Genomic DNA, 14220 nt, shown 5'->3' with positions numbered 1-14220 from the left:
ATACTCCAGAATGTTATAAAGAGTGATCAGATGAATTGCAATTAATTGCAAAGTCCCTCTTGCCATGAAAATATAAACTTAATCCCATAAAAATACATTTCCACTGCATTTGTGAAAAAGCTTGAGGGCGCACAAGAAAGTCCAGCAATCACCAGGACCATCCATCCGTACAGGGATTGTACTGATGAGGACTGGGGTAAAGTAATTTTCTCTGATGAATCACCTTTTCGATTGTTTGGGGCATCTGGAAAAAAACCTTGTCCAGAGAAGAAGCGCTACCATCAGTCCTGTGTCATGCCAACCATCCAAGAATAGTTTGGGGAGGAACAAAGCCTTTTCCAGAAAGATGCAGCAACTTGCCATATGGCAAAAGCGATAACCAAGTAGCATGGGGAACAAACATTGAAATGTTGAGTCCATGGCCAGGAAACTCCCCAGACCTTAATCCCATTGAGTACTTGTGGTCAATACTCAAGAGGCGGGTGAACAAAACAAAACCCCACAAATTCTGACAAACTCCAAGCATTGATTATGCAAGAATGGGCAGCCACCAGTCAGGATGTGGGCCAGAAGTTAAATGACAGCATGCTAGGGCCAATTGCAGAGTTCTTGAAAAAGAAGGGTCAACACTACAAATTTTGACTCTTAATAAACGTAATTCAATTGTCAATAAAAGCCTTTGACACTTATGAAATGCTTGTAATTATACTTCAGAATACCATAGTAACATCTGACAAAAAGATCTAAAAACACTGAAGAAGCAGACTGAAAATTAATGTTTGTGTCATTCTCAAAACTTTTGGCCACAGCTGTATATGTCTGTGTGCATGTCAAGCTTAGATTTCATTCAAGTAAAGTAGACCTATACAGTGCCTTGCGAAAGTATTCGACCCCCTTGAACTTTGCGACCTTTTGCCACATTTCAGGCTTCAAACATAAAGATATAAAACTGTATTTTTTTTGTGAAGAATCAACAACAAATGGGACACAATCATGAAGTGGAACGAAATTTATTGGATATTTCAAACTTTGTTAAATAAAAAAACTGAAAAATTGGGCGTGCAAAATTATTCAGCCCCTTTACTTTCAGTGCAGCAAACTCTCTCCAGAAGTTCAGTGAGGATCTCTGAATGATCCAATGTTGACCTAAATGACTAATGATGATAAATAGAATCCACCTGTGTGTAATTAAGTCTCTGTATAAATGCACATGCACTGTGATAGTCTCAGAGGTCAGTTTAAAGCGCAGAGAGCATCATGAAGAACAAGGAACACACCAGGCAGGTCTGAGATACTGTTGTGGAGAAGTTTAAAGCCAGGTTTGGATACAAAAACATTTCCCAAGCTTTAAACATCCCAAGGAGCACTGTGCAAGCGATAATATTGAAATGGAAGGAGTATCAGACCACTGCAAATCTACGAAGACCTGGCCGTCCCTCTAAACTTTCAGCTCATACAAGGAGAAGACTGATCAGAGATGCAGCCAAAAGGCCCATGATCACTCTGGATGAACTGCAGAGATCTACAGCTGAGGTGGGAGACTCTGTCCATAGGACAACAATCAGTCGTATACTGCACAAATCTGGCCTTTATGGAAGAGTGGCAAGAAGAAAGCCATTTCTTAAAGATATCCATAAAAAGAGTCATTAAAGTTTGCCACAAGCCACCTGGGAAACACACCAAACATGTGGAAGAAGGTGCTCTGGTCAGTTGAAACCAAAATCAAACTTTTTGGCAACAATGCAAAACGTTATGTTTGGCGTAAAAGCAACACAGCTCATCACCCTGAACACACCATCCCCACTGTCAAACATGGTGGTGGCAGCATCATGGTTTGGGCCTGCTTTTCTTCAACAGGGACAGGGAAGATGGTTAAAATTGATGGGAAGATGGATGGAGCCAAATACAGGACCATTCTGGAAGAAAACCTGATGGAGTCTGCAAAAGACCTGAGACTGGGACGGAGATTTGTCTTCCAACAAGACAATGATCCAAAACAAAGCAACATCTACAATGGAATGGTTCACAAATAAACATATCCAGGTGTTAGAATGGCCAAGTCAAAGTCCAGACCTGAATCCAATCGAGAATCTGTGGAAAGAACTGAAAACTGCTGTTCACAAACGCTCTCCATCCAACCTCACTGAGCTTGAGCTGTTTTGCAAGGAGGAATGGGCAAAAATTTCAGTCTCTCGATGTGCAAAACTGATAGAGACATACCCCAAGCGACTTACAGCTGTAATCGCAGCAAAAGGTGGCGCTACAAAGTATTAACTTAAGGGGGCTGAATAATTTTGCACGCCCAATTTTTCAGTTTTTTATTTGTTAAAAAAGTTTGAAATATCCAATAAATTTCGTTCCACTTCATGATTGTGTCCCACTTGTTGTTGATTCTTCACAAAAAATTACAGTTTTATATCTTTATGTTTGAAGCCTGAAATGTGGCAAAAGGTCACAAAGTTCAAGGGGGCCAAATACTTTTGCAAGGCACTGTATATAACTAGAAAAGAATGTAGGCAGCCATTGACAATCTCTCCCAGTTGGTTGGTTGGAATACTGTCCCTCTGGATTCAACACTTTGAAACACAAGAAAATACGTAAACAGATAAACACTTTTGCCTTCCCTAATCTGTATATTTGAACCTGATCACTGGCTGAGAAAACATGAATGCCAATGGGTCAGCAAAACCCAGGCAACCTGAAGTTCTGGCAGCTCCATATATCTCTTATGATAGGATTACTTTAAAGCAAATCTGTAGTTTGCCATGTTGACCTATAGCCAAAGGTCCCATGGCAGCACACGCCACAGGTTAAAACATTCCTTTCCCTTAAGCAGAACTACACTGCATCTGACCATCACAAATCAAAAATGTTATTTAATTCATTTTTAATATTCAAAGCACATGTACCCAGCCATCCACGTCTCCATGCTTTATTTTGCTAAGAAATCACTTTGAAAACCACCCTCCAGCATTTCTGCAAGTTGCCATCTTAAGTAAGGGCAGATGACTCATATAGCATTTACTTCCTGGAATCCATTTGACCTTAGTTTAGGCATGGAAGGTATGCTTATCTAAGAAAGCCCCTCCTCCCCTCCTAAAGAACCCTTGGATGTATGACATCATTTGCCTAGGCATTGAAACCAGGAAGTAATTGAAAATAATGTTAAAAAAAGTTTAAAACAAGTAAATATAATATACTTTCCTATCTCTTTATTAATTCTAGCAGCATAGGGATTAAAAATAGTTAATGTTCATTGAGAGAGTGAAGTTCCACTTTACTTCCTTACATACCAATAACTCTTGGTATGCAAGAACATACAACACAACCTCTGCTTTCCACAGTGCAATGATTGTTGCCTTGAGCACCAACAAAGTGTGAGAGTCCCTAAACATAATTAGAATTCCTTGAAATTAATAAAATTATGAATGACACCACATAATTACAGAAATGTTTTAATATGTGTATAAATGCAGAATTTCCTCCAAAAATAAAATTCTCTAAATATTAATGTTTTATCATCCTATATACCAAGCATCACTAAATGGTGGCCCGCGGTCCATTTCTGGCCCCCCTCCTTCCCCCTCCCGGACCGTAGCTGTCTCGCCATTTATCAGCCTGCTCTCCTTTCAGCTGTGATGATTTCTTTGCAGAGCCGACAGCGTGAGGCAGGACAGCTCTGAAGGGAGGGCGGGAACTGCCCGAGGTAAACAGCCAGTGATTGGTTGCCAAGATGAATGGCAGTCCAAGGAACCAATCACTATCTTGCAGCTTCCTTCCTCCAGACCTGCTATGCTTTGAGTTCTCCTGGCTGTGTAAGGTAGGGATAGACGTAATGTAGGAAGGGGGAGAGACACTTAGTACAGCAAAGAGTACTCTGTGTGTGGGGGCTATGTACTCTAATGTGTGCGGGGGCTATGTACTCTAATGTGTGCGGGGGCTATGTACTCTAATGTGTGCGGGGGCTATGTACTCTAATGTGTGCGGGGGCTATGTACTCTAATGTGTGCGGGGGCTATGTACTCTAATGTGTGTGGGGGCTATGTACTCTAATGTGTGTGGGGGCGATGTACTCTAATGTGTGTGGGGGCGATGTACTCTAATGTGTGTGGGGGCGATGTACTCTAATGTGTGTGGGGGCGATGTACTCTAATGTGTGTGGGGGCGATGTACTCTAATGTATGTGGGGGGCGATGTACTCTAATGTATGTGGGGGGCTATGTACTCTAATGTGTGTGGGGGCTATGTACTCTAATGTGTGTGGGGGCTATGTACTCTAATGTGTGTGGGGGCGATGTACTCTAATGTGTGTGGGGGGCTATGTACTCTAATGTGTGTGGGGGGCTATGTACTCTAATGTGTGTGGGGGGCTATGTACTCTAATGTGTGTGGGGGGCTATGTACTCTAATGTGTGTGGGGGGCTGAGGACTCTGATATGTTTGTGGGGGCTGAGGACTCTGATGTGGGGGGAATGGGGGTTAAGGCTGAGCACTGTAATGTCAGGGGGGGGGGGGGGACTGAATACTGTAATGGGGAGCTGAGGACAATGTGGGGGAGCTGAGTACAGTGATGGGGGGATAGTAATGTAGGGGCGTTGGGTTCTGTAATGAGGGGATAAGAAGAGTGTTGATGTTAAGGGGGTATAACACAAAGGGGGGATCTTGGTGAAGGGAAGGGAACTGTGATGTGCAGTGGACAATGTGGAACGGATGTAAGGATGGGATTGTGATATGGGGCTCAGTGTCACAGGTAGGTCAGCCCATTCATTTTAATGGGCTGCACTACCCATGAGAAATGCAGGAAAACAAGTCCCTGACCCTTTTTTTAAATTGCGCAGCACCAAGCTGTGCTGAAGTGTGGTGTGTTCCTCTGCGGGCCGGGAACATGTGCAGTTTCACCTGCATTCCCCAGCTGCAGAGATGGGACCGCCTAGGAGAGGGTGCTGTAATGTAAAGGATCTGAATCAAATCACAAACATGATTCGGACCTCCGCTAGAAGAAGATTTTACTAAGCGGACCTCCATGAATTTTAATTCAGTACCCCTGCTATATACAATGCAATGTGGGTGATGTGCAGAAAAACGTAGCTCGACGGACATGGTGTGAACAAACCCCAAGTTGTGGTTATTGTACATAATATGGGTCAAAGCTTTTGAAGGGTGAAAAATAAGGGAAGTGTAATGCGACCACATTAGTGGTTAATGTTTTTCTACAATATATCATGTTTTATTAGGTTTTTTTTTTTTTTTTTTTTTTCACTTTTAAATTTTTATTGGAATTTTAATTTAACAATTTCAACAATAACATATACAATTATTGGTTACTTCTGTCTCATTGCTTGGTACCTGTAACAAGTACAACAGTTAGGAAAATTAAGAAAATTACGAATGTTTTATTTGTTTTAAACAATGGTCAATAAATACTATTTAACAGTATTTATCAGTATTTATGAGTGTCGGTTGACTCTGATATCATTAAAATCTTGGTTCCTGATGATGGGATATCCTGGGAAGCTGATACCTGCAAAGTAATTACTGAATATGCAATCTACACACCATGAATATTTGGGTTTCCAAGCTCTAAGTCTGCAACGAATTAGGTATGTTAACAACCTACCCAGGCAAAGTTTATATTTTCTTTAAAAAAAAAATTGATTACTAGACTTTTTTTTTTTGACTTTAGTATTTTCTTATCAGTCTGAAGCTCTGTTCACACTTGTGCGACTTGGCATCCGATTGTGGACACATAGATGAAAATTTTCCTTAACTATTTTGATGCAACTTGAGAGCCATAGAGTGTAAAGTTGCATTGAAGTTGCACTGGAAATCATGCAACTTTGGAGACATACAAGTGTGAACAGAGCCTTGCAATTAAAGGCTTTTATTTTTTATTTATTTATTTTTTTGTTATAGAGTAGAGAGGGATTAGAACACCTGTTAATATTGCTGTTTGTACCCCTTGTTAGAGATATTCACCCTCTCTATCTGTCTTGTTTACCATTATTTTTGAAAGTGAAAGTAAAAGAAAATCACAGATTTTGGGTTGTTCCCAGAAAAGTAATAAAGGGGAAATCTTCCAATGGGGACATTATTTCTGGGGACCTGGGGGTCTCCAAGGGATTCCCTAATTTGCAGGGATTTCCCCTCACTTCCTGTTTTGCCTATAGGACAGGAAGTAAAAAGACATTTCCTTAATAGAGCACAGAAGGTAAAAAAATAAATAAATAAACTGACAGTGGTTTGACCCTCCCTTACTCAATCCAAAATGAAAATGAAAAAAAGTTTTGCCTTTAGTTCTACTTTAAAGCGGTAGTATCCCGCTTTTTGACACTTTTACCTACAGGTAAGCCTATAATAAGGCTTACCTGTAGGTACAAATAATATCTCCTAAACCGGCATGGTTTAGGAGATATTTACAGTCCATGCAGCCGCTCGCGCAAGCGGCAAATGCGCTCTGAAGGTCCGGGGAGACCTTCAATTTATTTGCCGGGAGTTTGCCGGAAAATCACTCCCGCGCGCATGCGCGGGAGTGACGTCATCGCGGCTCCGGCCAATCATCGCGCCGGAGCCGTCTCTTCAGGCCAATCACCGCGCCGGAGCCACCGAACCCGGAAGAGACAGCGAGGGATCATGGCAGCGCCCGCAGCGATGTCTGGGGGTCCGTGTCGGGGCTTCGTTCTAAGGTAAGTTACACATAATGGGCTAGTATGCGATGCATACTAGCTCATTATGCCTTTGTCTTGCAGGTTTTTTTTCTTTATTTTAGGGTTTACAACAGCTTTAAATCTTGTATGTTACAAAACTACACAATTGTGACATTTGCCAGTTTGCAATGTGGATTTTTCTTATTGAGTGAATTCATAATACAGTTCTAAATAAAAAAAAAAAATAAAAAAAGCAGTGTATAGTCTACAACACAAATGAAAATCAAGCAGTGAACTTAAAAAAAAAAAAAAAAAAAAAAAAAACAAGGATTGTAGCTCTGAAGAGTCCACACTTCGGTGATGACAGGAACTGTGAATATCCTGTTCGGTTTCCTTTGGTTTTACAATACTTTCCTGCCTAGATTTTATTTCAGAGATCTAAAAAACAACTTAGATAAAGAAACCACAGCAACCAGATCTTGTAAGGTTATGTCCTTAGTGGTGATACATACAAAAATGATATACCTGACCAAAACCGGCTAAATAAAACTTGGAAATCAGGTTTTTTAATTCATAAAAAATGGCTACTTGGTGGGGTGGTTCGCAAGTATAAGAACACATATAAGAAATCCTGCTGCACAGATTGTAGCTCAGTATAGGTAAAAGGGGGCTCTGCTGCATTGCTATAATATTTTTCATGTGGATAAAATTTTACTGCATAACTTGAGTTTATAGATTAGCAAATACCATGTGAGGTGTGAGCCTATATGCTTTTCTCAGTTTGAATCCACTCATTATTGAAGCAACTGAAGCTGAACCAGAAGATCACGGATACCTGCCTAATGACACCATGGATGGAGCTGAACTTTAATGTATAATTCCAGCATAACCATAACTACTCTTAAAACTGTCCATTCCCCCTTCCTTACACCTATACTTCCTAGCCTGTGTAAGAAAGATATGTATACCAACCTATTTTCAGGCCACTCCAGTCATGTGATCTCTTGTGTCAGCCAGCAGCAGCTGCAGGGGAGAAGCGCTACGCTAGTAAAGCCTACAGTGGTGCCATCACCCACATGCTTCAATGGTCCATGTGTGTTATAATAAAAGGAAGTACAATATATGTTTAACCACTTCTGAATCGGAAGGATTTGCCCCCTTAATGACCAGGCCATTTTTTGCGATTTGGCACTACGTTATTTAATGGACAATTGCGTGGTCGTGCAACGCTGTATCTAAATAAAATTTGCGTCCTTTTTTTTCCCACAAATAGAGCTTTCTTTTGGTGGCATTTGATCACCTCTGCGATTTTTATTTTTTGCGCTATAAACAAAAAAAAAAAAAAGCGACGATTCTGAAAAAAAAAATATATATTTTTCACATTCAGCTATATAACATTCCCAAAAAAAAATATTAAAAATCTAATTTTTTAACATTTTAGGCCAATTTGTTTGCTACATATTTTTGGTAAAAAAAAATAAATAAATAAAAATCGCAATAAGCGTATTTTGATTTGTTTGCGCAAAAGTTATCGCGTCTACTAACTACGAGAAAGATTTATGTCATTTTTTTTTTTTTTTACTAGTAATGGCGGCGATCTGCGACGGACAGATCAGACCACTAACTGACATTTTTGACACTTTTGGGGGGACCAGTGCTAAAAATATGCACTGTTACTGTAATAATGACACAGGCAGGGAAGGGGTTAACACAGTGTGTGATCAAGGGGTTAAATGTGAGCCTAGGGGAGTGTTTCTAACTGTATGGGGGTTGAACTTTTGAAATGATCACAGAGACCTGTGATCCTATATAAGAAGGATCACAGGCACTCTGTGATCTATCCAGAGAGAAGAATGATCTGCTGTGTTTACAACAGCTGACCGTCCTCTCTCAGCGGGGAGCGATCGCCGGTGCCCGGCTGCAGGCGCGCAACTGATGTAGGGCTATGTCGGTTCGCCCAGGAGGGCCAGCCTGCCACAGTATATCTGCGGCGGGCGGTCCGGAAGAGGTTAAACATTTTAAAGAATAACAAAAGAAATAAACTAATCCGGAACCTTCAAAGGGTTAAATTTACCTTTTCAGAAAAAATGAAAAAGGTGAACACCATACACTCTCCTCACCCCCTCAGTCCTTGCTGTACCTCCATGGGTATTGAGCTGCAAGTGACCACAGAGCCCGTGTAGCAGTCTGGGATTTAAAATCCCTGCTCTTTTCTCTGCAGTGCTTCAGGGACGGATCGAAGTGATGCAAAGTGCCAGCACTGATCACTCTGATCCATCTTGGAAGCACTGGACAGAGTAGAGGGAGAACAGTGAGGATTTCAAATCCCCAAATCAGTACATAGGTTGCTTGGGCACTAACAGCTCAGCACTTGCAGAAAGAAGTATAGAAGGGACCAGGAAAAGGGGGCTGTGAGGGTGTACAGTGTTTGTTCACCTTTACATTTTTTCCTTTTTCTTCAGTAAGTCGACATGTGTACATATGGATCTCTTCCCAGCCTGTGACAAAATCACACCATACTTCTAGAGACAATTCCTCACCAATTGCCCTTTTCGAATTTGCACATGTAAGCATGCTGTGTTTGCATTGAGAAGGTATTAAGAATTTTTGTAAATAGCGGGCCCCTCCCAAAAGTGCTTAATTTTTGCTAAGACTAATCTCTCGAAGGAAGTCAATTTGGAAAATTGCAGCGTGGGGGCAATGGAGGATGCAGTGACCTATCTGTAAGTATCTGTAGCCCGCACAATGTGGTAAATTGTGTTTCTCTCTAAGTACACTGAACAAAATTATAAAACGCAACACTTTGTTTTTGCCCCCATTTTTCATGAGTTGAACTCAAAGATCTAAGACTTTTTCTATGTACACAAAAGCCCCATTTTTCTCAAATATTGTTCACAAATCTGTCTTAATCTGTGTAAAGCCCCGTATACACGATCAGATTATCGAACGATCTGTCGTCCGTTTTTTGTGGCATGCTAGTCTGATGTGGAAAGTGAAGAGGTTATTTTCATACGAATTTTCCCGTATGACAGAATTCTACTTCAGAAGTGATGTCATGTGTTGGATTGCTTTGTATGTGTTCTTTCGTCTCTGAGCATGCCTAGTCTTGCTCTTAAGATTTTTTTCCCGTTGAAATCTGTACTAATGAGACGAAAATCGGACGTTGTTTTGACGGACGACAAAAATTTTATAGCCTGCACATCAGGATTTTGTCAGCCGAAAGGTCGGAGTTGCCTGTCGAAAACACAATACTAACAACCTGAAAATCGGCAGATCGGTCGTCGGACGAATTTTTCCTACAGATTTTCTTATCGTGTATACGGGCCTTTAGTGAGCACTTCTCCTTTGCCGAGATAATCCATCCACCTCACAGGTGCGGCATATCCAGATGCTGATTAGACGGCATGATTAATGCACAGGTGTGCCTTAGGCTGGCCACAATAAAAAGCCACTCTAAAATGTGCAGTTTTATCACACAGCACAATGCCACAGACGTCGCAAGTTTTAAGGGAGCATGCAATTGGCATCCTGACTGCAGTGCTGTCCACTAGAGCGGGTGCCTGTGAATTGAATGATTATTTCTCCACTATAAGCCGTCTCCAAAGGAGTTTCAGAAAATTTGGCAGTACATCCAACCAGCCTCACAACCGCAGACCACGTGTAACCACACCAGCCCAGGACCTCCACATCCAGCATCTTCACCTCCAAGATCGTCTGAAAACAGCCACCTAGACAGCTGCTGCAACAATCGGTTTGCATAACCAAAGAATTTCTGCACAAACTGTCAGAAACCGTCTCAGGGAAGCTCTTCTGCATGGTCCTCATCCTCATCGGGGTCTCGACCTGACTGCAGTTTATCATCATATCTGACTTGAGTCACATTCGATGGTGTCTGGCACTTTGCAGAGGTGTTCTCTTCACAGATGAATCCCGCTTTTCTTAGAATTTTAAGTTCAACTCATGAAAAATGGGGGCAAAAACAAGTGTTATGTATATATATATATATATATATATATATATATATATATATAGAAAGAAAGCAGTTCCTGCATTCTAAGGTTTACCAGTTGGCCAAAATGAAATAATTTTTCCGACATCCATGCAGAGGACATCTGGAAGGTGAGACTATCTGGCACTTTGGGCTTGAAGAAAAAGGCAGTCACCAGAAAGGCTTCGGACAGAGGACAGTGTTTACATTTCAACAGTCTCCACAATCCACGTAACAATGACAGAGTGCAGGAGAGAAGTGGATTGAATATCTGTGTCGACATTCCACAGTAAATTGTTGTGAACAGGAGGTCACCAAAGTTTCTCGACTTCTGTCCAACGATTATATGCAAAAAGTGGGACCTAGGAGGCAACAGCTTGCAACTCAGTCGCGTAATAATACCTCAGTAAATTTGGAAAGGCTAGACCACCATCATTCGGAGAGCCAAAAATAACTTTGTTAGCTATCCTACATCTTTTATAGTCCCATATACAATTCAAGAGGTTCGTCTGAAGTCGCTAGAGGTGTGACGAGGGTACAGAAATCAATAATGTCAGCAAAAAAGTAAAGAAGTTTGCTATACAGTCATTTTAATAGAGGCAATACCTCCAAGAAAGGAGATGCGATTATGTTTCTAGTGTGCTAGGAGCCCTCGTATGGACTTAAACACTAGCTGAAAATTTGCTCTGTAAAGTGTCCCATAAGTGGGAGTGATGCTGATAGGTTACCTTTAACCACTTCTGGACAGGAAGGTTTTCCCTCTTAATGACCAGACCATTTTTTGCGATTCGGCGCTGCGTTATTTTAACAGACAATTGCGTGGTCATGCGACGCTGTACCCAAATAAAATTGATTGATTGATTGATTTTTTTTTCCCCACAAATAGAGCTTTCTTTTGGTGGTATTTTATTACCTGTGTGATTTTTATTTTTTGCGCTATAAACAAAAAAACAGTGACAATTCTGAAAAAAATAAAAAAAACAATATTTTTGAGATGCGTTGCCTGCAATCATAGGTTAGCTGCTCAGACTCGACCCCTCCCCTGTTTGTTCCCCCGTTTCTTTCTTTTCCCCCATCCCCCCAGTTTAAGGTTACTGTAAACCAATTGTCAGATTTTGACTACGGTTAATTAGTGATATGTATCTATTCAGCTGATATATGTACTATATGTTCATCATCAGTATCGGAAGCGGGCCTAAAGCCCCTTTGTGTGGACTCCTGATGTCTGTATTTTGAGTTTTCTTTATTCTCAGTATGTTTGTACATTCAACTGACTTGTTCAATAAAAATCTATTGAAAGTAAAAAAAACAATATTTTTCACTTTCTGCTGTATAACATTCCTAAAAAAACAAAATGTAAAAAAAAAAAAAAAAAAAAAAAAAAGTTTCATAATTTTAGACCAATTTGTATTCCGCTAAATATTTTTGATATAAAAAATCCCAATAAGCGTATTGTGATTGGTTTGCACAAAGTTATCGTGTCTTTGAACTAGGGGAAAGATTTATGTCATGTTTATTTTTTTACTAGTAATGGCGGCGATCAGAAATTTTTAGCGGGACTGCAACATTGGCAGATAGATCGGACACCTAACTGACATTTTTGACACTTTTGGGGGGACCAGTGACATTACTACAGTAATTAGTGCTATAAACATGCACTGTTACTATAATAATGGCATTGGCAGGGAAGGGGTTAACCCAGGGGGCGATCAAAAGGTTAAATGTGAGCCTAGGGGGTGTTTTCTAACTGTGGGGGGGGGTTAGGCTTGCGAAATCAACACAGAAGCTCTGTATTGATTCCTGAGAGAACAGCAGACCACAGTTCTCTCTTCACGCGGAAATGATCATGGGTGCCCACTGGCCCCATGGATCAGCTTCCCCACTGGCAAATGGACACGCCTCCAGCGGCACGCGCATGCCCCCCATATCGCTTCCGCAGACCGCCATACAGGTACGGCAATTCACGGGAACCTGTCCCTGTATAACTGCGGCCGGCAAGTGGTTAGGCTGTAAAGGCAGCCAGACAGGAGTGTACACATGCTGTAGCAAAACAAAGGAGAAAAAGTACATGTGAGTGTGTAACTCAGTGCTAGAATCTATCAGCTGAAGGGGGTGTATAAAACTGATACTAGCTGTTAGGGATGAGGTCAGTCAATCAGTAATGAGTTTAAATGATAGACCCAAGAAGTCATATATGTGCATGTAAAAAGTTCTAAAACAACCAGACTCTGACAGCTCTCCACTGCTCCGACACCGAGCAAACTGGCTGGCATCTCCCTGAGTATCCTCTGGCAGAACGGCTCACGCAGCGCCCCCCGCTGGTTTCACAGGTCCCCTCGTGCTGATACTGTCACCCAGATGTGCCCGTTTTATCTCATACAATGTGAGTTTTGTGAATAGAAACATTACTGCACAAGAGGTGGCTTGGCCCTTCTCTCTCCCCTTCCCCCTGCATTTTGTGTACACGTGCTGTGACTGTGATGTTTTGCTTCACAGCCAAATTACCCCCCCTCTGCAAAATGCCACCCATCTGAGCAAACGGGGCCACAGTGCAGCTGCCATGAAACAGCATGTAATGTATGCGGTTGCAGTGTGGTGGTATTTATAGAGTTAAAACAGTCAGTAAGTAGGTGCTTGTCAAATGTCTCTAAAAAGTGATCCGCCGCAGATTATTATTAATATTATACAGGATTTATAAAGCGCCAAGTTTACAACATGAGGGCCGACCGTACAGTTACAATACAATTCCATACAGGAGGGATCAGAGGGCCCTGCTCATTAGAGCTTACAATCTAAGGAGGGAGGGTCAAGTGATACAAAAGGTAATAACTGTGGGGGATGGGCTGATGGAGAAAATAAAAAGTGCAGTTTTCAGAGGAGTAGCAAACCCTGCCTCTGGTGTAACCTGGGCTGATTCTGCAGAGACTTCCTCACTTCTTCTTCTGTCTAATGGACAGGAAGAGCAGAGAAGTATTCCCAAAGAGAAGCAGGAGAACAAAAAGATATATATATATAAAATGCAAACTGGATACAAGTCATTAGACCACTGACACAGCTAACAAGCCTTGCTCTACCCATTCACACTGACGCCTGTGTCCTCCTCAATGAATCTTCTAACATGTTGTCACCAACAGCCTGAACATGAACACCATCGAGCCATATTCTTCACCTACCTAATGACAGAGATAAGTAGCCCCGAAGGATCTTTGCTCTTGCTGATTTGGCCCCTGTAAGCAGACATCTCTTCTCACTCTCTTCCTTCTCTCACACCAAAACACTGACACACACCAACTGCGCAGCTGCGGGAAATCTCGCAGCCAATCAGATCTTGCAGTGAAAAGCGTTCGCTCTATCCAAGCAGGGCGGATATTCCTACTCGTTCTCGGGAATTGTAGTTTCTCATTGTCGTTGAGTGGAAGGGCGCCGAGGCTTATCGAACTACGAGGACCATCATGCAATGCAAAGCCGGCTGTTTGAATAACTTTATCAATCCAAGGAAAAGACAAGCGTGGAAGGTTGAGGAGGGGTGTGGTTAGATATGTGCCTGTTCATAAGTATTGTGCACTTCCTTATGACTGACGCCCTGCT

General features: G+C 41.7%; 1 protein-coding gene across 1 annotated transcript in view; it reads right to left on the bottom strand.

Moving 5' to 3' along the window:
* Nucleotides 1-13931, bottom strand: part of EXOC4 (exocyst complex component 4) — an 809165-nt gene extending 795234 nt beyond the window's left edge. Inside the window, exon 1 of the mRNA XM_082254329.1 lies at nucleotides 13806-13931. Coding sequence (XP_082110455.1) covers nucleotides 13806-13873 — 68 coding nt within the window. The 5' untranslated portion in view covers nucleotides 13874-13931. The remainder of the gene's footprint in view (nucleotides 1-13805) is intronic.
* Between the last annotated feature and the right edge of the window lie 289 nt (nucleotides 13932-14220).

The sequence above is a fragment of the Pelophylax lessonae genome (genome assembly GCF_965119305.1).
Source record: "Pelophylax lessonae genome assembly, chromosome: 4".
NCBI lineage: Eukaryota > Metazoa > Chordata > Amphibia > Anura > Ranidae > Pelophylax > Pelophylax lessonae.
The sequence above is the reverse complement of the archived record's forward strand: the minus strand, read 5'-3'. Positions and strand labels throughout refer to the sequence as shown.